At 42.4% G+C, this 26,857-nt stretch overlaps 1 protein-coding gene across 6 annotated transcripts in view; it reads left to right on the top strand.

Moving 5' to 3' along the window:
• The window catches only part of LOC112263505 (activating transcription factor 7-interacting protein 1), a 59,036-nt gene that overhangs the window by 15,489 nt on the left and 16,690 nt on the right, over positions 1–26,857 (top strand). For 4 of the 6 annotated variants that reach the window (XM_024439884.2, XM_024439903.2, XM_024439898.2 and 1 more), the window contains exons 2-11: positions 17,924–17,969; positions 18,909–19,439; positions 19,647–20,151; positions 20,427–20,614; positions 20,784–20,921; positions 21,125–21,196; positions 21,709–21,767; positions 24,042–24,100; positions 24,276–24,896; positions 26,659–26,763. In XM_024439884.2, the coding sequence (XP_024295652.1) occupies positions 17,952–17,969; positions 18,909–19,439; positions 19,647–20,151; positions 20,427–20,614; positions 20,784–20,921; positions 21,125–21,196; positions 21,709–21,767; positions 24,042–24,100; positions 24,276–24,896; positions 26,659–26,763 (2,296 nt within the window). In that variant the 5' untranslated portion in view covers positions 17,924–17,951. Of the gene's footprint in view, positions 1–17,923; positions 17,970–18,317; positions 18,817–18,908; positions 19,440–19,646; positions 20,152–20,426; positions 20,615–20,783; positions 20,922–21,124; positions 21,197–21,708; positions 21,768–24,041; positions 24,101–24,275; positions 24,897–26,658; positions 26,764–26,857 lie in introns of those variants that run through there. The other 2 variants (XM_024439892.2, XM_024439912.2) reach the window with 2 other exon arrangements.

The raw sequence follows: 26,857 nt of genomic DNA, 5'->3' as shown, positions 1-26,857 counted from the left end.
TTCTGCCAAAGTTACTAAATAAGTAGTCTATTTTGCTTTTGTAGTAACTTTTAAGATGGCCATTCTGAGGTAAATCCTAAAGGCACAAAATTATTTTGTTTCCATCCTTTTGTTCTGAGGGTGTTACATTGTGCAGTTAGTCAGCCTGTGCTGGGTCAGTGTTGCCTGTGCTGGTCATGTTTAGCGATGAGGCTGAGACTGATGGTTTCACTGTGCGCACGTGTGCACAACCTTGCAAAAGAACACACTATGGTGAAACAGATGGCACAGTCCGACCTCAGCCCCCCCTCACCCTCCCGCTTTTTCTTCCTTCCTCTGCTGTTGCTAGTTCCCTCAACACAAACTAATCACGCCAAACTAATCACACGTACGACCTCTGTCCAACGGAAGGCCTACTTCTCCAGACTATTCCTTTTCAAGGTTTACTTGAATTTCTTATATATATTTTTAAAACACCTATACCCAAGTTACACTATTCTGACTAGTATCTACACTTCAGTATTTAACTTAGCTACTGTTCTATTTGTTTGTTTGTTGGCTAAAGAGTGCTACGTTAACAGTGCTTCCAAAACGTAGATAATGCGTTTAAATTTTTTTTTTTGAAATTTAGATATTCATGTCCAGCTATTTGTATGATAGAGGTGAGAGGGTCTGAACAGTTGAGGGACAATACTAGAAACCTTAAGTATTGTGATAGCAGCAATGCTTTGCCACAATTTTGTCTGACAAGTGAAAAAGGTATTGAATCATCATTGGCACAAGAATAGGAGCTTGAACAGGAAAGTGATACCTTCAATATCTACCAATATTTTCTCCTTAGTTTCCCGGCTAATTAAGTCAAATGAGGATCTTGGAAAATTAACTGTAAAAGGCGACAAAACTACAAACTGTCTTTGATCAACACTGGGATATGAACACTGATCAAAGCTCATGTTGTGTGGCTCCTCCCGCCTTGCCACTAATTGAAAAACACACCTGAGGATTGAAAGGTAGAGATCGTCTTGGATCTAGTCCAATTAACAAAAGTCTAATTATTCAGAGGCTGTCAAGTCATTTGTCCTCGTCGAGGCAGTGAAAAGTAAGTGGAGAAATTCTTTAAGATTTCTGCAGACCACCCACCTCAGCCAAATCAGTTGTGAATGTAAAATTCAACATACAATGTTTACTCAACATTGCTAAGACTGATCGCCTACCTTGTGTATTGGGAGAGGTCTAAAAGGGGAGGGAATTTTCACAGAAATTGTAATCTGAAAGGAGTTTCTGAAATGTATGCCGGCAGCCAGAGGATGCAGCTCACATAGGTCTAGCAACAGAACATTAGAGCACTCTGCACTTGGATCAGGGCCTTATTTAACAGGAGAGAACATTCACTAAATAAAACTGTATCTTGGACTAGGCTTGAAGCCCAGCCCGTCTCTGCTAACTTTTTGGTTTGACCATATCCTCTCACTGCTGTGTAGCAAGACAGGCGAGTTGTATTTATTCACTTTTTACTTCGTATTGCCCTATGCTAATGCTAATGATTGACAGATCAGCAGTATTTACAATGACAAATGAGAGGACTTGCCTTCCTGTATACCTGCATAGTTTTTGAAAGTAATTTTCAGATGTTTGCCAGTGCCTGTGTTTTCATACGGATGAATTCAGGAATGGGCAGATCGCTGGAAATCTATTTATAATGCGCTCCAATCACAGACGTGCCCATGAATTTTCAAGGCTTTCCCTGATTTTACACATCTGTGAATTATTGTGCTGCTGTGTAGCCACATATCCATCTGGAATTGTTATGAGCTATGAACAGAACACAGTACTAGTCAAGTACTACTAGCCTAGTAAATCACCAAGGTTGGTCAGAGGAGACAAACATTACCAAAGGAATAGAAGCAAGGACAAAATGGTGATGATGAGGAGTCTTTTTTACTCCAGTTTGGAGGTATACAGTGGACAGAAACCAGAAACCAATCATCTATGGCCCACATCAATCAGTAAATGCTGTAGTATATAGCAGAAGATTAGCTTGAACCGCATAATGGGAGCTTCAGGAGAAAATATACCCAAACGAAATACATTTAACCTAATTGATCGGCATAACCAAACAGAAAATGGTGTGGGATGGATGAGGAAGTAAAAAGCAAACTTAACCTAAACCTTAACCTACAAACTTAACCTTAACCTAAAAAGCAAACTTAACCCACTTTTTATACAAATAAAAACGAATGAAACCATCTATGTAAAATTGGCATACAGAGCAAATCATTTAACATGAAGGTGATGTAAGTTGATGCACTGTTGTACTCCAGTGGATTGGATATATGTTCAGTTAGTAGCGTGTGAGGGCTCAGCCTGGCAGTGCACACAGCAGAACTGGCGGACATTTTGTTTTTTTCTGCAGTGAATCCAGTTTTTTCTGCAGTGAATGAAAGAGGAGTGGGTGGGGAAACGACGCGCACTGTGCAATAACATTGGAATGTGAATAGCGCCATTGTAACATAACAGGATGTGATTTCACCTTATTCTTTTTATATTACGGAAACTCATCAGAGATTAGAAAATAACATGTTAATAATTCTTATTGTAAAGTTTAGGAAAAATGTGACTAAACTATTTTTCATCATCCATTCGAAGACATTTGGGTAAAATCAGTCTTGCAATCAGAGTCAGCAACCTTTTGGTTTCTTTGTTAGCAATAGGAGTCCATACAAGAGACAAATAATTATCAATCTTTTGGTAGAATCAAAAATATGAATGCAACATATGAAGTGTTGGTCTCATGTTTCATGAGCTGAAATAAAAGATCCCAGAAATGTTCCATGTGCACTAAAAGCTTATTTTTCTCATCTTGTTGACCAATTTGTTTACATCCCTGTTAGTGAGCATTTCTCCTTTGTCAAGATAATCCATCCACCTGACAGGTGTGGCATATCAAGAAGCTGATTAAACATCATGCTCATTACACAGGTGCACCTTCTGCTGGGGACAATAAAATGCCACTCTAAAATGTGCATTTTTAACACACAACACAATGCCACATGTCTCAAGTTTTGAGGGAGTGTGCAATTGGCACGCTGACTGCAGGAATGTCCAACAGCTGTTGCCAGAAAATTGAATATTAATTTCTCTACCATAAGCCGCTCCGGCATCGTTTTAGAGAATTTGGCAGTGCATCCAACTGGTCTCACAGCCGCAGACCACTTTTAACCATGCCAGCCCAGGACCTCCACATCCGGCTTCTTCACCTGTGAGATCGTCGATGAGACCAGCCACCCAGACAGCTGATGAAACTGTGGGTTTGCACAACCAAAGAATTTCTGCACAAACTACCAGAAACAGTCTCGGGAAGCTCATCTGCGTGCTCGTTGTCTTCACCCGTGTCTTGACCTGACGACAGTTTTGCGTCGTAACTGATTTCAGTGGGAAAAGGCTCCATTCGATGGCCACTGGCACGCTGTAGAAGTGTGCTCTTCACGGATGAATCCCGATTTCAACTGTACTGGACAGATGGCAGAGAGCGTAGAGTGTATGGCGTCGTTTGAGGGAGCGGTTTGCTGATGTCAACGTTGTAAACAGAGTGCCCCAGGGTGCCATTGGGGTTATGGTATGGGCAGGCATAAGCTACACACAACAAACACAATTGCATTTCATAATTTGTGATTTGAATGCACAAAGATCTGCCGCCATCACCTCATTTTTCAGCATGATAATGCACAGCCCCATGTCTCAAAGATCTGTACACAATTTCTGGAAGCAGAAAATGTCCCAGTTCTTCCATGGCCTGCATACTCACAAGACATGTCACCAATTGAGCATGTTTGGGATGCTCTGGATCAATGTGTATGACAGCGTGGTCCACATCCCTTCGATATCCAGCAACTTCGTACAGCCATTGAAAAGGAGTGGGACAACATTCCACAGGCTACAATCTACAGCCTGATCATCTCTATGTGAAGGAGATGTCGCGCTGCATGAGGCTAATTGGTGTTCACACCAGATACTGACTGGTTTTCTGATCAATGCCCCTACCTCTTTAAAAAAAAAAAATACAGATGCATATCTGTATTCCCAGTCATGTGAAATCCATAGATGAGGGCCTAAATAATTAATTAAAATTGACTCATTTCCTTATATGAACTGTAACTCAAGTTAAATCTTTGACATTTTTGCTTGTTTTTGTTGTGTAGAATTATGTGAAGTGTAAAATGCTACCTAAAAGTAGGAGGAGTTTAAACTCTTGTCCTCCTGCACAAGTGAAAGTTTCAGCCAAGTGCTAAGCCTGGCTGCGCACAGCAGCAGAACTGGTGGACATTTTGAGTTTCTGCTGGCAGTCCTCAGGCAGTCTATGAAAGAGGAAGGGAGTGGGGGATGGGCATACTACGCAGTGAGCTATTAGCTGGCTAGTGTTCGACTGAATAACTGTAATATCAGCAGCATTTTTAAATGATCTATTTTTGGTTTCACCTTATGATCCAAGAACTATGCAAGAAACAGAAAACATAGTCCTGACTTTCACGAAGGAGTAAACTATCAACTACCATCTTTTTTTATGCATGTTTGCTTTATCATTGTATTGCTATTGCCATTAGTGATTTTCGGCCTTTTTAATTAATAAAAATACTTATTTCTAAACAATTATCACACTTCTCAGAAATTGTGTTACACCTGTGTTACTTGTGTACCTTTTTTATCTATATTCCATAATGGTGTTCAGGAACAAGGAACATGATTGATCCCTGTATTGATTGATATTTGTCAAGTTTTACAACTCGTAAACATTAATACAGTTAACTATGGTGTCTAAGATTATGTACTCAGGCGTTTACATTTTTTTTTTCACATTACACCAAAGGATCTTATATTCATTAGCGTCCTTATTTTAGGACAGAAGTAGTTTAGATTTCTGGTGGTTAATTAAACAAACGGTTCTCTCTCTCTACCTCCCTCTCCAGTTATAAAAAAAAATCCTCCTTCTACTTCTACCTGAATGGTTTAGTCCTAGCTAGGCTGTAGTTTTCCATGCAGCTGCAGACTGCTAGGGTGGGGGAGGGGTAGTACTAAGTGTGTCAGGCTGTGCACTTTAGTACTGACTGTGTTGCTAACCTTGTTTTTTTGCAGGCAAAAATATGTCAGTGCTGCATGCTTCTGCTAAATTTACAAAAAATATTTACATTTATTGTTGTGGCTTCTAATATTGCTACCCTGAGGTAAATCCCAAAGGGAGAAAATCCTTTTGTTTCTATATGTTTTGTTCTGAGGGTGTTACATTGTGCAGTTTGTCGGCCTGTGCTGGGTCAGTGTTGCCTGTGTTGAGCCATGACGCTGAGACTACGGCGGTTTCACAGTGCGCACAACTTTGCACAAGGACACTCTAGGCTGAAACAGATGGAACAGTCCAACCCTAGCCCCCCTCACCTTCCTGCTTTGTTTCTTCCTCCCTCTGCTGTTGCTAGTTCCCTCAATGAACACAGCCAAATGAATCACGTGTACGATTTCTGTCCAACGGAAGGCCTTCTCCAGACTTCTCCGGTTCAAGGTTTACTTGAATTTCTTAATTTTTTTGAAGAATGTTGTACACCTATAATGGTGTTGCTCTATTCTGACTAGTATCTTGGGCGACATTTTAGTATTGAACTTGGATATTGTTCTATTTTTTGTTCCGTGAAGGAGTGCTGTGCTAACCCCAATTCCGAAAGTGTTCTTTTTTTAATAATATTTTTTACAATAGCGCTGTATTTATGTTTGTATTAAGAAAAAGTATTTTTATTTATTTTCTGTAGTAAAAGAGTAGTAGCTTTGACATTTAGATTGTCCATGCCCTGCTATTTGTGTACAAGGAAGTGAGAGGGTCAGAACAGTTGGGGGGAATGCTGGAAGTCTGAAGTATTGTGTTAGCAGCAATGCTTTTCAGCCAGTCCGAATGTGTAAAAATCTTTGTCTGACAATTGAAAAATGTCTTGAATCATCATTGGCACCGGAACAAGAACAGGAGCTTTAACAGGAAGGTGATATCTCTATATCTACCAATATTTTCTCATATTGGTTTCCTGGCTAATGGAGTTCTATGGGGATGTTAGAAAAAAAAAATTAACGCTACAAAACCACAAACTGTCTCTGATCAACACTGGGATATGAACACTGATCAAAGCTTGTGTTGCGTGGTTCCTCCCGCCTTGCCACTAACTGAAAAACACACCTGAGGTTTGAAAGGTAGAAATGAGCTTGCATGAAGTCCAATTAACAAACGCTCCATTATTCAGAGCTGTCAACAGTAATTTGTTCTTGTCGAGGCAGTGAAAATTACGAGCAGGAATTCTTGAAGATTTCTGTAGACCACCTACCTCAGCCAAATCAGTTGTGAAATTCAACATACAATGTTTCATCAACATTGCTGAGACTGATCGCCTACCGTTGCCTGTGTCTTGGGAGAAATCTGAAAGCGGAGGGAATTTTCACAGAAATTATAATCTGAAAGGAGTTCCTGAAATATATGCCATCAGCCTGAGGATGCAGCTCACATAGGCCTAGCAACAGAACATGAGGGCACTCATTTAACAGGAAAAAACATTCACTAAATAAAATGTAGCATGGACTACGGCTTGGAGCCCACCCCAACTCTGCTCAATTTTTGGTTTAACCAAACCTGCAAGGCAGGTTTTTTTCTTCGTATTGCCTCCTGAATAACCAAAATGTTTTTAAAAGTAATTTTAAGATGTTAGCCGGTGCCTGTGTTGTCATACGGATGAATTCAGGAATGGGCAGATTACTGGAAAGATATTTATAATGCGCTGCAATCAGAGATATGCCGATAAATTGTCAGGTCTTTCCTTGATTTTACACATCTGAATTGTTTTGCTGCTGTTTGGCCTCATCCCTCTGGAATTGTTGAGAGCTATGAACAGAACACAGAGTACTAGTCAAGTACTACTAGCCTAGTAAATCACTAGTCAAAATGAGGCTCAGTAGTGTGTGTGGCCTCCACGTACCTGTATGACCTCCCTACAACGCTTGGGCATGCTCCTGATGAGGTGGGGGATGGTCTCCTGAAGGATCTCCTCCCAGACCTGGACTAAAGCATCCGCCAACTCCTGGACAGTCTGTGGTGCAACGTGGCGTTGGTGGATGGAGCGAGACATGATGTCCCAGATGTGCTCAATTGGATTCAGGCCTGGGGAACGGGCGGGCCAGTCCATAGCATCAATGCCTTCCTCTTGCAGGAACTGCTGACACACTCCAGCCACATGAGGTCTAGCATTGTCTTGCATTAGGAGGAACCCAGGGCCAACCGCACCAGCATATGGTCTCACAAGGGGTCTGAGGATCTCATCTCGGTACCTAATGGCAGTCAGGCTACCTCTGGCGAGCACATGGAGGGCTGTGCGCCCCCCCAAAGAAATGCCACCCCACACCATGACTGATCCACCGCCAAACCGGTCATGCTGGGGGATGCTGCAGGCAGCAGAGCGTTCTCCACGGCGTCTCCAGACTCTGTCACGTCTGTCACATGTGCTCAGTGTGAACCTGCTTTCATCTGTGAAGAGCACAGGGCGCCAGTGGCGAATTTGCCAATCTTGGTGTTCTCTGGCAAATGCCAAACGTCCTGCACGGTGTTGGGCTGTAAGCACAACCCCCACCTGTGGGAGTCGGGCCCTCATACCACCCTCATGGAGTCTGTTTCTGACCGTTTGAGCAGACACATGCACATTTGTGGCCTGCTGGAGGTCATTTTGCAGGGCTCTGGCAGTGCTCCTCCTGCTCCTCCTTGCACAAAGGCAGAGGTTGCGGTCCTGCTGCTGGGTTGTTGCCCTCCTACGGCCTCCTCCACGTCTCCTGATGTACTGGCCAGTCTCCTGGTAGCGCCTCCATGTTCTGGACACTACGCTGACAGACACAGCAAACCTTCTTGCCACAGCTCGCATTGATGTGCCATCCTGGATGAGCTGCACTACCTGAGCCACTTGTGTGGGTTGTAGACTCCGTCTCATGCTACCACTAGAGTGAAAGCACTGGCAGCATTCAAAAGTGACTAAAACATCAGCCAGGAAGCATGGGTGCTGAGAAGTGGTCTGTGGTCACCACCCGCAGAACCACTCCTTTATTGGGGGTGTCTTGCTAATTGCCTATAATTTCCACCTGTTGTCTATTCCATTTGCACAACAGCATGTGAAATTTATTGTCAATCAGTGTTGCTTCCTAAGTGGACAGTTTGATTTCACAGAAGTGTGATTGACTTGGACTTACATTGTGTTGTTTAAGTGTTCCCTTTATTTTTTTGAGCAGTGTACATTTAACCTAATTGATCAGCATAACCAAACAGAAAATGGTGTGGAATGGAGGAGGAAGTACATAATAACTACTTTGAATTTTTTTTTTTTTTTGTACAAAGCAAACTTAACCTACTTTTTATACAAATACATAACAAATGAAAACGACTATGCAAAATTGTCATACAGAGCAAATACTTTATTAACATGGAGGTGATGTAACTTGATACAGTGGATTGAATATGTGTTCAGTTAGTAGCCTGTGAGGGCTCAGCCTGAATGGCTGTGCACACAGCAGAGCTGGTGGCCATTTTGTTTTTTTCTGCAGTGAATCCAGAACACTGGTAATGAAAGAGTGGGGGAGGGGAGGACTACGAGCACTGTGCAATAACATTGGAATGTGAACATCGCTGTTGTAACATAACAGGATGTGATTTCACCTTTTTTAGTTTTTTTAACAAGGAAACTAAAATTAGAAAATAACATGTTAATCATTTGTATTGTAAAGTTATGAGGAAAAATGTTACTGAACATATTGTTTTTCATCATCCATTCGGAGAACATTTTGGTCAAATCAGTATTTCCATCAGAGTCAGTGATCTTTTGGTTTCTTTGTTACTAATAGGATTCAATACATGAGACAAATAATGTTACAAATTGCGATATTTCGGTACAATCCCCATTGTATGTATACTGAAGAAAAATATGAACACAACATGTAAGGTGTTGGTCACATGTTTCCTGAGCTGAAATAATAGATCCCAGACATTTTCCATATGCACAAAAAGCTTATTTCTCTCATTTTGTGCACAAATTTGTTTACATACCTGTTAGTGAGCATTTCTCTTTTGCCAAGATAATCAATCCACCTGACAGGTGTGGCATATCAAGAAGCTGATTAAACAGCATCATTAACAGGCCACTCTAAAATGTGCATTTTTGTCACACAACACCAATGTCATGTGTCTCAAGATTTGCGGGAGTGTGCAATTGGCATGCTGACTGCTGGAATGTCCACCAGAGCTGTTGCCAGAGAATTTAATATACCTTTTTTTTTAACCAAAAGCCGTTTCCAACGTTGTTTTAGATTGTAGTACGTCCAACCGGCATCACAACCGCAGTCCACGTGTAACCACGCCAGCCTAGGACCTCCACATCCGGCTTCTTCACCTGTGGGATCCTCGATGAGACCAGCCACCCGGACAGCTGATGAAACTGTGGGTTTGCACAACCAAAGAATTTCTGCACAAACTGTCAGAAACAGTCTCGGGAAGCTCGTTGTCCTTACCAGGGTCTTGACCTGACTGCAGTTTTGCGTTATAACGGTTTTCAGTGGGAAAAGCCTCCTATGGCCACTGGCACGCTGCAGAAGTGTACTCTTCACGGATGAATCCCGATTTCAACTGTACCGGACAGATGGCAGGCGGTGTAGCGTGTATGTGTGGGCGAGTGGATTGCTGATGTCAACGTTATGAACAGAGTGCCCCATGGTGGCGTTGGGGTTATGTTATGAGCAGGCATAAGCTATGAACACAATTGCATTTTATCGTTTGCGATTTGAATGCACGAATATCTGCCGGCATCACGTCTTGTTTCAGCATGATAATGCACAGCCCCAGTTCTTCCATGGCCTGTATACTCACCAGACAGGTCACCCACATGTTTGGGATGCTCTGGATCGACGTGTACGACCGCGTGATCCAGATCCCACAGGCCACAATCAACAGCCTGATAACCTTTATGCGAAGGAGATGTTGCGCTGCATGAGGCAAATGGTGGTCACACCAGATACTGACTAGTTTTCTGATCTATGGCCCTGCCTCTTTTTTTTTAAAGGTTTCAGATGCATATCCCTGTCATGTGAAATCCATAGATTAGGGCCCAATTAATTTATTTCAATTGACTCATTTCCTTATATGAACTCTAACTCAGTAAAATCTTTGACATTTTTTGCTTGTTTTTGTTAAGTGTATAATTATGTTTAGAGTAAAATTATACCTAAAAGTAGGAGGAGTTTAAACTCTCGTCCTCCTGCACAAGTGAATGTTTCAGCCAACAGCTGCCAAGTGCTAAACCTGGCTGCGCACAGCAGCAGAACTGGTGGACATTTTGAGTTTCTGCTGGCAGTTCCTCACACAGTCTATGAAAGATGAAGGGAGTGGGGGATGGGCATACTACGCAGTGAGCTATTAGCTGGCTAGTGTTCTACTGAATAACTGTAATATCAGCAGCATTTTTAAATGATCTATTTTTGGTTTCATCATGTAATCCAAGAACATGTAATCCAAGCACATCATGTCATCCAAGCACATAAAACAGTTTAGTCCTGACTCTCAACAATGAGTAAAAAACAATCAACAACCATATTTTTCTGTACATGTTCACTTTATCATTGTATTGCTATTGCCATTAGTGATTATAGGTCTGTTAAGTAAAATCCTTATTTCTAAACAATTTTATCACACTTTCTTCTCGGAAATTGTATGTTTTCACTTGTTATCTTTGTATCTTTTCTATCTACGGTGCCTTCGGAAATTATTTAGGTTACAGCCTTATTCTAAAATCGATTAAATTGTTTTTTTCTCTTCATGAATCTACACACAATACCCCATAATGACAAAGCAAAAACAGGTTATTCGATTTTTTCCCCCCACATGTACATAAGTATTCCGAGCCTTTACTCAGTGCTTTGTTGAAGCACCTTTGGTAGCAATTACATCCTCGAGTCTTATTGGGTATGACGCTATGAGCTTGACACACCTGTATTTGGGGAGTTTCTCCCGTTCTTCTCTGCAGAACCTCTCAAGCTCTTTCAGGTTGGATTGGGAGCGTCGCTGCACAGCTATTTTCAGTTCTCTCCAGTGATGTTCGATGGGGTTCAGTTCCGGGCTCTGGCTGGGCCACTCAAGGACATTCAGAGACTTGTCCCCGAAGCCACTCCTGCGCTCTGTGCTTAGGGTTGTTGTCCTGTTGCAAGGTGAACCTTCGCCCCCACTCTGAGGTCCTGAGCACTCTGGAGCAGGTTTTCATCAAGGATCTCTCTGTAAATTGCTCCATTCATCTTTCCCTTGATGCTGACTACTCTCCCAGACCCTGCTGCTGGAAAAACATCCCCACAGCATGATGCTGCTACCACCATGCTTCACTGTAGAAATGGTGCAAGGTTTCCTTCAGATGTGACGGTGGCATTCAGGCCAAATAATTCAATCTTGGTTTCATCGTACCAGGAAATCTTGTTTTTCATGGTCTGTGAGTCCTTTAGGTGTCTTTTGGCAAACTTCAAGTGGGCTGTCATGTGTCTTTTACTGTGGAGTGGCTTCGGTCTGGCCACTCTACCATAAAGTCCTGATTGGAGTGCTGCAGAGATGGTTGTCCTTCTGGAAGGTTCTCCCATCTCCACAGAGGAATCTGGAGCTCTGTCAGAGTCACCATCGGGTTCTTGGTCACCTCCCTGACCAAAGCCTTTCTCCCCCGATTGCTCAGTTTGCCCGGGCGTTCAGCTCTTGGAAGAGTCTTGGTGGTTCCAACTTCTTCCATTTAAGAATGATGGAGGCCACTTTGTTCTTGAGGACCTTCAGTGCTGCAGAAATGTTTTGGTTCCCTTCCCCAGATCTGTGCCTCGACACAATCCTGTTTCAGAGCTCTACGTACAATTCCTTCGACCTCATGGCTTGGTTTTTACTCTAACATGCGCTGCCAACTGTGGGACCTTATATAGACAGGTATGTGCCTTTCCAAATCATGTCCAATCAATTGAATTTACCACAGGTGTACTCCAATCAAGTTGTAGAAACATCTCAAGGATGATCACTGAAACAGGATGCACCGGAGTTAAATGTTGAGTCTCATAGCAAATGCTCTGAATACTTATGTAACTAAGGCATTTCTGTACGCAAAAAATCTAAACCTGTTTTCGCTTTGTCATTATGGGGTATTGTTTGTAGATTGCTGAGGATTTGTTATATAATCCATTTTAGAATAAGGCTGTAATGTGGAACAAGTCAAGGGGTCTGAATACTTTCCGAAGGTAGTGTATAGTGTGCTCAGCTGCCCTAATATTCCATACTGGTGTTCAGGTACAAGGAACATGACTGATCCCTGATCGATTGATATTTGTCAAATTGTACAACTCGTAAACCTTGATACATTTGATTATGGTGTCTAAGGTTATGTACTCTCTCAGGATTTTTAAAATCATTACAGTGAAAGGTCCTTATTTTCATTTGCATTCTTATTTGAGGACAGAAGTAGTCTAGATTTCTGATGGTTAATTCAACAGTTCTATCTCTCTACCACCCTCTCTAGTTAGAAACAAATATTTCCCCCCTACTTCTTTCAGAATGGTTTAGTCCTAGCTAGGCTGTAATTTTCCATGCAGCGTTAAACTGTGCTAGTGTGGGGGAGGGGTGGTACTAAGTGTGTCAGGCTTGTGCACTCTAGTACTGACTGCAATTCTAGCCTGAGTTTTTTTGCGGGCAAAAAGCAGTCTCTGTGCTGCATGCTTCTGCCAAAGTTACCAAAAACGTATATTTTGCATTTGTTTTACTAGGTGTTAGTATGGCCACTCTGATGTAAATCCTAAAGGGGAGAATAATTTTGTTTCCATCCTTTTGTTCTAAAGGTGTTACATTGTGTAGTTTGTCAGCCTGTGCTCGTCAGTTTTTCCTGGTTTGAGCCATGAGGCTGAGACTATGACGGTTTCACTGCGGGCACAACCTTGCACAAGAACACTCTATGCTGAAACAGATGGAACAGTCCAACCTTAGCCTCCCTCACCCTCATGCTTCTTTTCTTCCTCCCTCTGCTGTTGCTAGTTCCCTCAATCAAGCCGAAAAAATAGCGCGTAAGACTTCTGTCCAACGGAAGGCCTACTTCTCCAGACTACTCCTGTTCAAGGTTTACTTGAATTTTTGATTTTAAAGAATCTTGTACACCTTTACCCATGTTGCTCTATTCTGACTAGTATCTTGGACTACATTTCAGAATTTAACTTGGCTACTGTTGAAATTAGTTTTTTTGCTAAAGAGTGCTACAGTAACCACGATTCCGAAACGTAGATAATATACGTTTTTTTTGTGTTATTTTTTAAATACTATTTTGTTCAATGGGGCTGTTTTGTTTTGTATTAGGATGAATATTTGTATATATTTTCTGTATTTGTAAAGTAGCATTTTTGGCATTTAGATTTTCATGCCCTGCTATTTGTGAGAGGAAATGAGAGGGTCAGAACAGTTTGAAGAGAATGCTGGAAGCCTTAAGCATTATGTTAGCAGCAATGCTTTGCAATCAGTCCGAATATGTAAAAAACTTTTGTCTGACAAGTGAAAACTGTATTGAATAATCATTGGCACCGGAACAAGAACATAAGCTTAAACAGGAAGGTGATATCTTCATATCCACCAAAATGTTCTCCTATTGGTTTCCTGGCAAATGGAGTTCTATTGGGATCTTAGAAAATAAAACTGTAAATGTGACAAATATCCGAACTAGGTCTGATCAACGCTAATCAAAACTCATGTTGCATGACTCCTCCCGCCTTGCTACTGATTGAAAACACACATGAGGTACAGATCATCTTGGATCGAGTCCAGTTAACAAGCGTCTCATTATTCTGAGGCTGTCATTAGTCTTTATTGAGGCAGTGAAAAGTAAGTTGAGGAATTCTTGAAGATTTCTGCAGACCACCTAGGTCAGCTAAATCAGTCGTGAATGTAAAATTCAACTTAAAATGTTTACTCAACATTGCTGCGAGCGATAGCCTCCATTTTCCTGTGTCTTGAGAGATCTGAAATTGAAGGGAATTTACACTGAAATAGTCATCTGAATGGAGTTCCTGAATGCTGGTAGCCTGTGGATGCAGCTCTCATAGGCATATCAACAGAACATTAGAGCACTCTGCACTTGGGTTAAAAGGCTCTGGGTTAAAAAGCTCTGATTAACAGGAGAAAACATTCACTAAATAAAACTGTATCTTGAACTAGGCTTGAAGCCCAGCCCGTCTCTGCTAACTTTTTGGTTTGACCATATCCTCTCACTGATGTGTAGCAAGGCAGGCAAGAGTTTATTTAGTTTGTGTTCGTATTTAATTTGTGTTCGTATTGCCCTATGCTTATGGTTGTAAGATCAGCAGTATTTTACAAGGACTTACATTGACAAATGATAGGAATTGGCTACCTGTATACCTGCATACTTTTTAAACGCAGCCATGCAATCTCCATAGACAAACATTGGCAGTAGAAGGGCCTTACTGAAGCTCTGTGACTTTCATCTTGGCACGGTCATAGGATGCCACCTTTCCAACAAATCAGTTGGTAAAATGTTGGTAAAATGTCTGCCCTGCTAGAGCTGCCCCAGTCAACTGTAAGTGCTGTTATTGTGAAGTGGAAACGTCTAGGAGCAACAATGGCCCCAGCCGCGAAGTGATAGGCCACACAAGCTCACAGAACGTGACCGCCGAGTGCTGAAGCACGTAGCATGTAAAAATTGTCTGTCCTCCGTTGCAAAACTCACTTCCAAGTTTCAAACTGCTTATGGAAGCAACTTGGAAGCTATGGAAGCAACTTCAGCACAAGAACTGTTCGTCGGGAGCGGCATGAAATGGGTTTCCATGGCCGAGCATCCGCACACAAGCTTAAGGTCACCATAAGCAATGCCAAGCATCGGCTGGAGTGGTGTAAAGCTTGCCACCATTGGACTCTGGAGCAGTGAAAACGCATTCTCTGGAGTGACAAATCACATTTCACCATCTGGCAGTCTGACGGATGAATCTGGGCTTGGTGGATGCCAGGAGAACGCTACCTGCCTGAATGCATAGTTTCAACTCAAGTTTGGTGGAGGAATAATGGTCTGGGGCTGTTCATGGTTCGGGCTTGGCCCCTTAGTTCCAGTGAAAGGAAATCTTAATGCTACAGCATACAATTACATTCCAGACGATTCTGTGCTTCCAACTTTGTGGCAACAGTTTGGGGAAGGCCCTTTCCTGTTTCAGCATGGCAATGCCCCTGTGTACAAAGCAAGGTTCATACAGAAATGGTTTGTAGAGATTGGTGTGGAAGAACTTGACTGGCCTGCACAGAGCCCTAACCTCAACCCCATAAAACACCTTTGGAGTGAATTGGAACGCAAACTACGAGCCAGGCCTAATCGCCCAACATCAGTGCCTGACCTCACTAATGCTCTTGTGGCTTGTGGCTGAATGAAAGCAAGTTCCCGCAGCAATGTTCCAGCATCTAGTGGAAAGCCTTCCCAGAAGAGTAGGCTGGTTTAGCAGCAAAAGGGGGACCATTTTGGAATGAGATGTTTGACAAGCAGGTGTCCACATACAATTCCACATCTGGAATTGTTGTGAGCTATGAACAGAACACAGTACTAGTCAAGTACTACTAGCCTAGTAAATCACTAGTGTTGGTCAGAGGAGACAAACATTACCAAAGGAATAGAAGCAAGGACAAGATGGTGATGAGGAGTCTTTTTTTCCCTCCAGTTTGGAGGTATACAGTGGATAGTTTACACCTATTGCAGACCAGAAACCAATCATCTATGGCCCACATCAATCAGTAATTGCTGCAGTATATAGTACAGCGGAGGACTAGCTTGAATCCCATCATGGGAGCTTCAGGAGAAAATATATCCAAACAATATACATTTTAACCTAATTGATCAGCATAAATTAACACAAAATGATGTGGGATTGATGTGGAAGTACATCATAACTACAGTTTTTTACTAAATTATTATTTTTTCCAAACTTAAACTAACCCTTTATACAAATAATTTACGAAACCTTATTATTAACATGGATGTGACTTGATACACTATTGTACTACTGTGGATTGGATGCGTGTTCAGGTAGCAGCGTGTGAGGACTCAGCTTGGCTGGCTGAGCACACATCAGAGCTGGTGGCCATTTTGTTTTTTCTGCTGTGAATCCAGAACGCGGGTAATGAAAGAGTGGGGGAGGGGAAGACTGCGCAGTGTGCAATAACATTGGAATGTGAGTCGTTGTAACATAATAGAATGTGATTTCACCTTATTAGTTTTATATCAAGGACGCTCATATCAGGGGTGAGAAAATCATATGATAATAGTTGATATAGTAAATGAATGAGGCAAAATGTTATGGAACGTATTATTTTTCATCATCCATTCGAAAGGCCATTTTTTAAGTCGAAGGACATAATAAAAATGTTTGATAAATGATCAAACTCAAAATAGAACTCAAACACCCCCCTTATCTGTATTGATATGAGGGGTAGCTGTGCGCTTAGTTGTAACAGAGTGTCATTGGTATGTAGGCTAGCGTAGCCTGCAGCCCTGTCTGCCTAGAGCTGTAACTTAGTTTGCACAGTCTGTGTAAAGGACGTGCTCTCTCTGTGTGTAGGTTGCTTAACGGAAGTTGTAAAATTTCTGTGACTGTTTGTCATGTGATACCAGGCTGCACATTGAAGTCAAAGGCACATGGGGTGGGGCCACCAGCAACGTGGCCTATTTATATAGTTGTAAGCAGTCTACTGCAGTCTGTCTAGGCAGCAATGCAGCAACAATGCAGTAGACTGTTGTACCTGGAACTGATACAATAATACAGTTTCTTGTGCCTGGAATTTATTGAGTTTACAGGGCCAAACTAAAGCACCTGATGACCTAGCTCAATTTAATATGCTGGGTGAAAATCAATTGGTTCGGATAGCAGTATCTGCCAATTTCTGAGAAGCATTTAGAAAAAATAACCTACTCCTCACCTCAACAATATCATGTTTATTTTGTTGATTCGCAGATGTGTTTGTTATTTGGAAACCACTGCATTTTGATGAGTGGAAATGTCATTCAGTGACGTGCGTAACCTGTCCCTATGGAAAGTAAAATGTCACTAGGGATCAGACAGCAATGCTAGGTAACGGTTTCACTACGTCAACTAGAATGGTGTATCGTAAATAGGCTAAAGGCCTATTGCTCTATGTCTAGGTTGCTATGACCAAATAGTTTGAATATTTTTGTATAGTATTAGTCAGTTTTTCTATTTTTTATATCATTTTTATAGTATTTTACAGTTTCTCTGACTGCTGTCTGTTTCTGCTCATATTTGGAGTGTTCAGGTGAGGCAGATGGCTAAACATCTTCCATTATTCACACTAGTTTGTCTGTGCCTTTAGCTTGGAATTCATTCTTTTTATGTTTTATCTCTGTATTGATCCTATGGAGCCTTCTGCATAAACTGATCAGTTATGTACCGAAAATGTACTTTCAATGCTTCATTTTGTCGTCATCCTCTGTGTGAAGCCTGTTGTTCAAGTTTGTCTGTGTGTTTTGGTGGTTGTTCTAGAAAATTGTGAAAAAATGATCTGGACATTTCAAGGTGTATCTTGAAGCACAGAAGCCTAAGTAATGATAGTAAATCTCATTCGTGAAGACTAGCCTACCCTTTTTTGGCTGGTTTTTGGCCATTGTGAAATATCCTACTTGTAAAACGTCAAACTGTCAGGAGCTTTGCAACACCTGCGGCCTGTTCTATTATTAATTATTACGGCCACCATCTCTTGACTAGTAAAACATGTCTGCAACTTGTTTTTTTATGATGTACTTATTAATGAAAGGCTCTATATGTTGCTGAAATGTGCTTTAAGTCGTTACATTGAATTAATAATAAATACATTTTCCCCCTCCCCCTCTAGGTTATTGGATCCTTTTGGTGTCAAATTCATGATCGGAAACCTCCAGGTGAGATATTGTTTTAAATATAACATAATATAGGACCACTGACACCCCTAGGTCACATTTGACTAAATACAAAAATCCATATGAATGTCATATTTTGTATATTGGCCTATTGTTCTTAAAGATTGTGTCAATGTCACTGTAACTATGAGAAAATGACTGTCAGCAAAATATAAACTCCATAAGCACAAATTGGAACCTAGCCCGACGCTGGAATGCGTTCGACAATTGGAACTGTATAAGGTAAATCATGCAGTCCTTGCATAACCCTTCCTCCCTGTTGCCAACGGAGCGTGTATCTAGGGGCCCCGATTGGCTGAGGAAAAGGACCAATAAGAGCGAAGGGGAGGGACAAAAGCAAGTAATGTTGCTGCCATCCTTTGGGATAATGTCATATCCATGCAGACTGGACCGGCTGTGTTGGAATTGACAACGCAAAAGCTTGTCAGCCAATTGAAGAGAGGGATAGTGTTCTTACAGTGAAAAGTATAGTCATCTGTCATGTTAGTGTGTTCATCACCCCTGGACCACATGGCATCTCAAGTTCGCAATCCTGAGGATAAAAAGTTGTGAGCGAACATGCGGGACTAAACTTCAGTGGAGAGGAAGCTGGACTTGAGACCATTTTGATAGACTTCTGCTGAGTCACTCTTTCTTCTGAAATTGACTCTTGTATAGAATGGTTCTATATGCTGAGCTCACAGGGAAAAAGAACCTTCTAGAATAGAACAAAGAGGGGAAAAACATACCAACAGGGTTCTACAGTGACCCCTAGTGGTGTCCCAGAACACTGCATCGGTTTGGCCTTAAAGATAGCTCATCTGTACCCATTGTAGTGGGTAGAAGCTAGGTGGGTGGCGCAGGTGCTGTTAACATTCCCGAGGAGGATTCTTTCGTGACCCGTTCCAACTAACATCCCCATCCCTCCTTGTCACTCCTCAGGTTAAAATGGAAGTTGCTGTGGCAGAAGAGAAGAAGAAGATATTCCGAGCCAGGAAAACCATGAAGATAAGCGACCGCCAGCAACTGGAGTCTCTCCACAGCACATTGTCGTCCCCCGTCCCGCCCCTGTCCAATTCCAGCTCTCCCCCTCCCCGTAGCCCACTGACGAACGGTACGCACACAGAGGATGCACAGAGGGGGGCAGACAGAGAGCAAAACGACGTTGCGGTGACGTCTCGTTCCACAACCCCAGTCCCCCCTACCTCCCTGACCTCTCCATCCCCTCCCCTTGCTCTGTCCCTATCGTTGTCTCCCTCCCCACCAACCTCCCAAAGCCCCAAAGCCAAGGAAGATGCCACTCCCTCCCCCTCATCGCCATTCCACAACCTTAACGACGTGCTGAAAAAGATGGAGGAAGAGGGAAAGAAAAAGGAGTGTTCCACGTCCCCTTCCAATAAGGACAGGGAAGGAAAGGATACAGAGATGGAGGTGGCAAAGACGGAAGAGAAAGCACCTGAGACAGAGAAAGAGGTTTGTATGAGAACGAGTGAGAGGAGCTGAAATATGGATAAATGGGAAACATTGGAAGTTAAGGAAAATGGGGGTTATAGTTGGAAAGTGTTGAAGTTGGTATTGTTAGGGGTCCAAGCACCGCGAGTAGGATTTCTTTTTTTTCTCCATGTGTTTGTTGAGTTTGGCGGCTAAAATACAAACTTACCTGGATGTTCTCTTCTCCAGGAGGCCTGCACTACAACTGGAAAGAGCCATGAGGACCAAGCCCCTATGGATCAGTATCCTCTGGACTCTCCGTTCTCTCCCGTCTTGCTCGCCACGTCTGACAAAGAGTCTGGGAAGGAAAAGAGGACAGAGCAGAAAGAAGACACCGTGGCCATGGAAACGGAAACGGATACGGACAAGGACCATACAGAGACCAAGGCCTCTGAGACCTCCACTTCCACGGAAGAGAGACCTTCCTCCCCCAAGGCCGCTACCATGGTCTCCCCTGTCCGCACCCCCTCCCCCTCTGCTGCCCCTGAGCCGGATCAGGACATCAAAGAAGAGGTGGTAAAGAAGGGAGAGAAGAAGAAAGACGATAGTCAGAAAGAGAAGGAAGGAGTAATGAAGGAGGAAAAGATGGAGGTAGTTTCTGTGAAAAAGGAGGTGAAAAAGGAGAAACAGAATGTTGCCGGGTGTTCTACCTCATCTCTTGCCTCCTCCACCTCTACATCCACAAGTGACAAAGGTATGAAATGATAGAATCTGCAAGATCTGAAAAATCATCCTGAGTTGACTGATAGTAGTAGGCACTACTATGCCAGCTATGTTTCATTTTCAACCTTTTTGGGATTTATAACAAAATATATAATCTGGGAATACTTGTATTTTACAAATAAAACAACACAGGAAAAAAATCTAAAATGAATAACATACACACAAGCATACTGCACAGGAAATTATCACATGACCATTAACCAAAATAATCTGATTAAACTAAACCAGAACACTTTGTCTCAACAGGGGTGAAGGTGAAGGAGGAAAAGAGCTCCTCTTCTGGACAGAAGCGTCCCCTGTTGGAAGGTGACGAGAAAGATGGAGGGAAGGTTGAAAGAGACGGGAAGAGGCAGAAGGTGCAGGGCGTGGAGTTGGAAGCTCAGCTCGAGTTGAAAATCACTGCGAAAGGTGGCAGTCGCCTAAAACTTGAAAAGGTTGGTCTGGCATGAATTGATGATGCCTGTTCTCACGTATTAGCATTTTACCCACAGGTTTAAGACTTTACCCCCAGTCAGGTATAAAGTAACTCTCAAACAATATTGACCCACACTATCTAGCCCTAAATTGCATCTTGAACTCATCCTACGTTTCTCTTCTTCTCAGGTTCTGCAGAAAATGGTTGAGGAGCGGTTGAGGGCGCTGCAGCTCACCGTCTTCGACCAAGGTTTACAGGAGCTAAAAGACCGGGTAGAAAAGATTGATTGTGCCACAAAACACCAGAGCACCCTTAACACACTACAGGTAAGCTAGCTACATGTTAAACTACTAGCAATGGGTATGTAACAAGTCTATTTGACAATAGTCACAACAGTCAGAAATAGTCGTCAATGGTTATAGTCAGCAATAGTCATAGTTTTCAATAGTCACAAAATTCAGCAATGCTAATTAAAATCCTTACAAATGGAAAGTCTCACAGGTTCTCACTGTTTCTTGCCCTTTTTCAGGCCAAGATTGCTAGATTAGCAAAGAAATTCGGAGAAGCCAACCAGGCCTCGGAGAACAAAAGAAAACAGGAGGTAAGAAATGTTGTTAATTTATGGGACCCCAGTGTCTCAGATATATTTTTGTAAGTCATCTACTACTCATCGATATTAGTTAAAGCTGCAATATGTAACTTTTTGTGTGACATGACCAAATTCACATAAAATTGTGAGTTATAGAGATCTGTCATTCTCATTGAAAACAAGTCTAAGAAGCGGTAGTTCTGTTTATTTCTATGCTTCCCGTTCGAAATATTTGTTTTGCGTCTTTTGCTTTCGGTTTTATACACCAGCTTCAAACAGCTAAAAATACAATATTTTTGGTTATGGAAAATATTTTTCACAGTGGTTTAAATGGTACAATGATTCTCTACACTATACTTGCTTGTTTTGTCACATACACTAAAATTAGGTGAATAATTAGAATTTTAGCAACCAGGAAATGGCGGAACGAATTCTGCATATTGCACATTTAACATCAAATAGACAATTAAATCAAAATTGCTGAGGGTGTTAGCTAAAGGTGTCACCATGGCGTGTGTTCGCAGGCGCTAACATCCCCTGTTGCCAAGACTGCACCTGCTACAAACACCATTCCGACACAACGGTAAGAGTTCGGTCCTACTGCCAATGTACTACTTCCTCATTTAGAAAAGCTTTTAGTCATTTGAATGCATTTCCTCCTGTGAATCACAGGTGAACAGTAATCAAAAACAGGGGATTGCATTGCCTCTAGTCTTATGAAGATGTTGGATTCAATCATTATTTTAGTTTGTTTGCAGTCTTGTGTTAATCACCATTGGCAATCATGGATGGCAATTCCAAAACTTTCACATGTTCCATAGTTTCCTTTTTTTCCATCTCTTGTGACAGCACATTCCCATTGCTTGTATTCTCCAGCATAAAAATGTATTTTCTGTATTTGTAATTCAAATCATGCAGAAGGAAAGCTGTGTGTTAGTCATTGCATGGGGCTATACTAGCTATCATTGTGCCTTTGTATCAACGTGACAATACCGGCCTGAAGCCAATGAATGCCACACGTGGAGTCAATCACAACGTGTGATTGAATGTGTGGTGACTCTGCACAGGATCGTTGTCAATAATACTGAGGCTGGATTAAATTCTTGGGGAGATTGGATTAAAAAGCAACAACATCCGCTAAAAACCATAATAACGGGAAACAAAGATGATACCTTTCGAGGGTATTCTCTGATGTACAAGACTGACTTCTCTTTTGATCGCTTAGTGCCTACCCGTCAGGCATTTTCAAACCAAAATCCCCACATGAAATCAATCATCATTTTGTTTTGGATTAAACAAACAAACAGCGGTTCGGGTTTTTGCGTCTTTTTTCTTTTGCACACCACCATGGTTCCAGGTCCTGAGTCTTGTGACGTTATACAATGCGCCAAAGCTTAAGAAAATAAGCTTTTAAAAGCTGTGCAGACAGTGTTCACAGCACCCGATCCAACTGCACCTCTCCTCTCAACAGCGTGCTCCGAATGCATCCAAAGCTGGAGCTGCAGTCTGAAGAGGGGGCATGGCAGAGAGGGGAGCTGGCGACCTCTATTGGTTGGATTAAGAAGGAAGTGACGGAGGATGAAGAATCCGAAGAAGAGTATGAAGAGATATCTGAGGAAGAAGAATTTGAGAAGCCTTCATTCAACCTAAGACACCAGCCTGCTAGAAGAGATGGGTCACAGCAGCAGTCACCACAGCAACCGAGCGGAGGAACTAGGGTTCGTTCAGACATAATGCTGCGTCCCATCTCCACGGACAAGGAGAGACAGCTTTACCTGCGTTCTAAGAATGCTGCAAGGAAGGCCAGATCCGATCGTTACGCAGTATTCCTGTTCCGGAACCTGGTCTCGTACGAGAACTACGTGAAGTGGGTCACCACGGTGAACTACGTCGGAACGTTGGGCAAAGATGCGCTCCCTGTTAACCTGCGCGAAACCATGAAGAAATATTTGGAACAAAGGTTCAACAAACTGTATGCCAGAGACTGGAAAAAGATCAGGGACTCCATCAATGAGATCCTGAGAGTGAAGAGACTACAGTTCTTCTTTGAATCAGACTTTAATTTGACTTAACATGTTTGATTGGGAAGGTGCCATTTTCCACAGTAGTCGTGTTGCACTTTTTTGTTTTGTATGGAATTATGGAAACGACATAGTCTTGAGATAGTTGCAATCGTCACTTTTATTTTTATTTTACCAACGTTAACAGTAATATAATTGCATTCTAGCCCCCATGAAACATTTTATTTGTTCATAATATTCCCAGTTCCTAATGTACTGAACTAAATAAAGGTATGGATTACAATATAAAAAAACATGTTATATATCATTACAACACAAATGTATACCAAAATGTTTTATTTAATGTACAGTCCCAACAATGTTAAACGACCTGCAAACACTTCATGATTTTCATGACAGAATATCACAAACAACTCAAGAATGATACCTATACACTAAACAAGTCCTAAAGGAATCAACACCTTTACTCCCTTTTTTGTGATATGTGTAGATTTTTTGGGGGTTGAATTCGTCAAATTCAATGCAAAGAAGAACAAACAACAAAATACACATAACAAACACTCAATTTAAATAAATAAAAAATCAGTAAACTCAATGTTAAAAACACAGGGGGGAAAACGTAAGAAGACCGAGCCAGAAGACAGAATAATAGTAAACTGGCAAAGTAAAGTGTGGCAAAGAGGTCGCCAAATTACAGGAAGACTTTTTCTCTGGTCTGTCTCAATATGATCTCTGACCTATTTTTAAACAAGCCAACTGAATGCAAATCACATCTCTTTCAATTACCTTTAAAAAAAAATATTAAACTCAATGCAAACACACATCTTTTCCAACAGGCCAGTAGCAGCTGTCGTAAAGCAGCCCATGACCAGCCCAGTCTCTACCAACCATACAGGTAAATTCTCCCTTCTTCTTCACCTTCTCCCTTACCTGTCAATAGGATGTTTCACTTATCATGGGGATTGAACGACCCTGAGATCAAGTTACAAGATAAAGAACGACACCAACTGCGTTCTGACCAGTCAGGAATAAACTCACCATTCCTTTCCTCTCTCCTGTTGTCTTTACAGTTTCTCCGGTGAAGCAGGCCAAACCTGTCCCCACTACCACTACGGCCACTGCCATGGTAACACAGGGCTCCATTCTGCAGCTGATCCCCACCTCCTCTAGCTCCGCCTCCCTGTGCACCGTCACCTCCCAGAGCGGCCCCACCGGCACCCTGCTCCTCAAGACAACCTCGGGCTCCAACGTGGTGGGCCAGAATGGCCAGCCGCTCCTCATCCAGCTTCCTCTCTCTGCCATGGCCAACGGTGGGGCGGGAACCCTGGTCAACATCCCTGTGTCCTCCTTCGCCGCAGCCAACTCGCTCAACAAGGCCAAGACCACTACTCCCACCACTACCTATATCCTCAAGGCCGGCCCCACCACCTCCACCATGGCCGGCCCCACCACCTCCACCATGGCCTTGCAGCCCATCTCCTCCACCACCCAGCTCTCCCCAGCCATGTCCCCAGCTCAGATGACCCTGGCTCGGGCTGTGTACCAGGGAGGCACTGGGGGGATCAGTACGCCCAGTGCTGGGATGTCAGTGACCACAGCCAGGGTGCCTGTTCAGGCGTCCTCTGGTCCAGCCGCTACAGGCTCGGCAGCTCCAGGACCTCCTTCGGGCACGGCTATGACGTCAAAGACAGGTGAGTTTTCTACTGTATGTGGACAAGAATAATAATTGCATTTATATATATAGTTGAAGTCGGAAGTTTACATACACTTTAGCCAAATACATTTAAACTCAGTTTTTCACAATTCCTGACATTTAATCCTAGTAAAAATTCCCTGTCTTAGGTCAGTTAGGATCACCACTTTATTTTATGAATGTGCAATGTCAGAATAATAGTAGAGATAATGATTTATTTCAGCATTTATTTATTTCATCACATTCCCAGTGGGTCAGAAGTTTACATACACTCAATTAGTATTTGGTAGCATTGCTTTTAAATTGTTTAACTTGGGTCAAACGTTTCGGGTAGCCTTCCACAAGCTTCCGACAATAAGTTGGGTGAATTTTGGCCCATTCCTCCTGACAGAACTGGTGTAACTGAGTCAGTTTTGTAGGCATCCTTGCTCACACACGCTTTTTCAGTTCTGCCCACAAATTTTCAATAGGATTGAGGTCAGGGCTTTGTGATGGCCACCCCAATAGCTTGACTTTGTTGTCCTTAAGCCATTTTGCCACAACTTTGGAGTATGCTTGGGGTCATTGTCCATTTGGAAGACCCATTTGCGACCAAGCTTTAACTTCCTGGCTGATGTCTTGAGCTGTTGCTTCAATATATCCACATCATTTTCCTTCCTCATGATGCCTATTTATTTTGTGAAGTGCACCAGTCCCTCCTGCAGCAAAGCACCCCCGCAACATGATGCTGCTACTCCCGTGCTTCACGGTTGGGACGGTGTTCTTCGACTTGCAAGCCTCCCCCTTTTCCTCCAAACATAACGATGGTCATTATGGCCAAACAGTTCTATTTTTGTTTTATCAGACCAGAGGACATTTCTCCAAAAAGTACCATCTTTGTCCCCATGTGCAGTTGCAAACCGTTGTCTGGCTTTTTATGGTGGTTTTGGAGCAGTGGCTTCTTCCTTGCAGAGCGGCCTTTCAGGTTATGTCGATATAGGACTCGTTTTACTGTGGATATAGATACTTTTGTATTTGTTTCCTCCAGCATCTTCACAGGGTTCTTTGCTGTTGTTCTGGGATTGATTTGCACTTTTCGCACCTAAGTACGTTCATCTCTAGGAGACAGAACGTGTCTCCTTCCTGAGCGGTATGATGGCTGCGTGGTCCCATGGTGTTTATACTTGCGTACTATTGTTTGTACAGATGAACATGGTACCTTCAGGCATTTGGAAATTGCTCCCAAGGATGAACCAGACTTGTGGAGGTCTACATTTTATTTTCTGATTTCTTTTGATTTTCCCATGATGTCAAGCAAAGAGGCACTGAGTTTGAAGGTAAGGCCTTCAAATACATCCACAGGTACACCTCCAATTGACTCAATTGATGTCAATTAGCCTATCAGAAGCTACTAAAGTCATGACATTATTTTCTGGAATTTTCCAAGCTGTTTAAAGGCACAGTCAAGTTACTGTAGGCACACTTCTGACCCACTGGAGTTGTGATACAGTGAATTATATGTGAAATAAACAATCGTTTGAAAAATTACTTGTCATTCACAAAATAGATGTCCTAACTGATTTGACAAAAAAATAAAAAATTTGTGGAGTGGTTGAAAAACTAGGTTTAATGACTCCAACCTAAGTGTATGTAAACTTCCGACTTTCAAAGTGCTCACAGCACATCCACTCACGATGTGTTGCAGCAAAATCTAAAAACCTGTTGTAAAAGTGAATATTATCTAACTGTTTTCTTTCTTATGTCTGTTACATCCCTTTCAGATAACCAAGCAACAAGCTCTACTCCAACCAAAACGGGGGCTCGAACCAAAGGCTCCTTCATAGACCTCACTGAGGAGGAGGAGGAGGAGGATGATGATGTGCTAGGTGAGAATGAATCCCAAAACATCTCCAAATTCCTCCCTCTCAACTCCAGAGAGGTCCACTAAATGATTGATTTATGTCCTCTAAAATAGTGACT

This window comes from Oncorhynchus tshawytscha, linkage group LG02, assembly GCF_018296145.1.
Source record: "Oncorhynchus tshawytscha isolate Ot180627B linkage group LG02, Otsh_v2.0, whole genome shotgun sequence".
Classification (NCBI taxonomy): Eukaryota; Metazoa; Chordata; class Actinopteri; order Salmoniformes; family Salmonidae; genus Oncorhynchus; species Oncorhynchus tshawytscha.
Note: the sequence above shows the minus strand (reverse complement) of the source record. Positions and strands in the feature narration are given on the sequence as shown.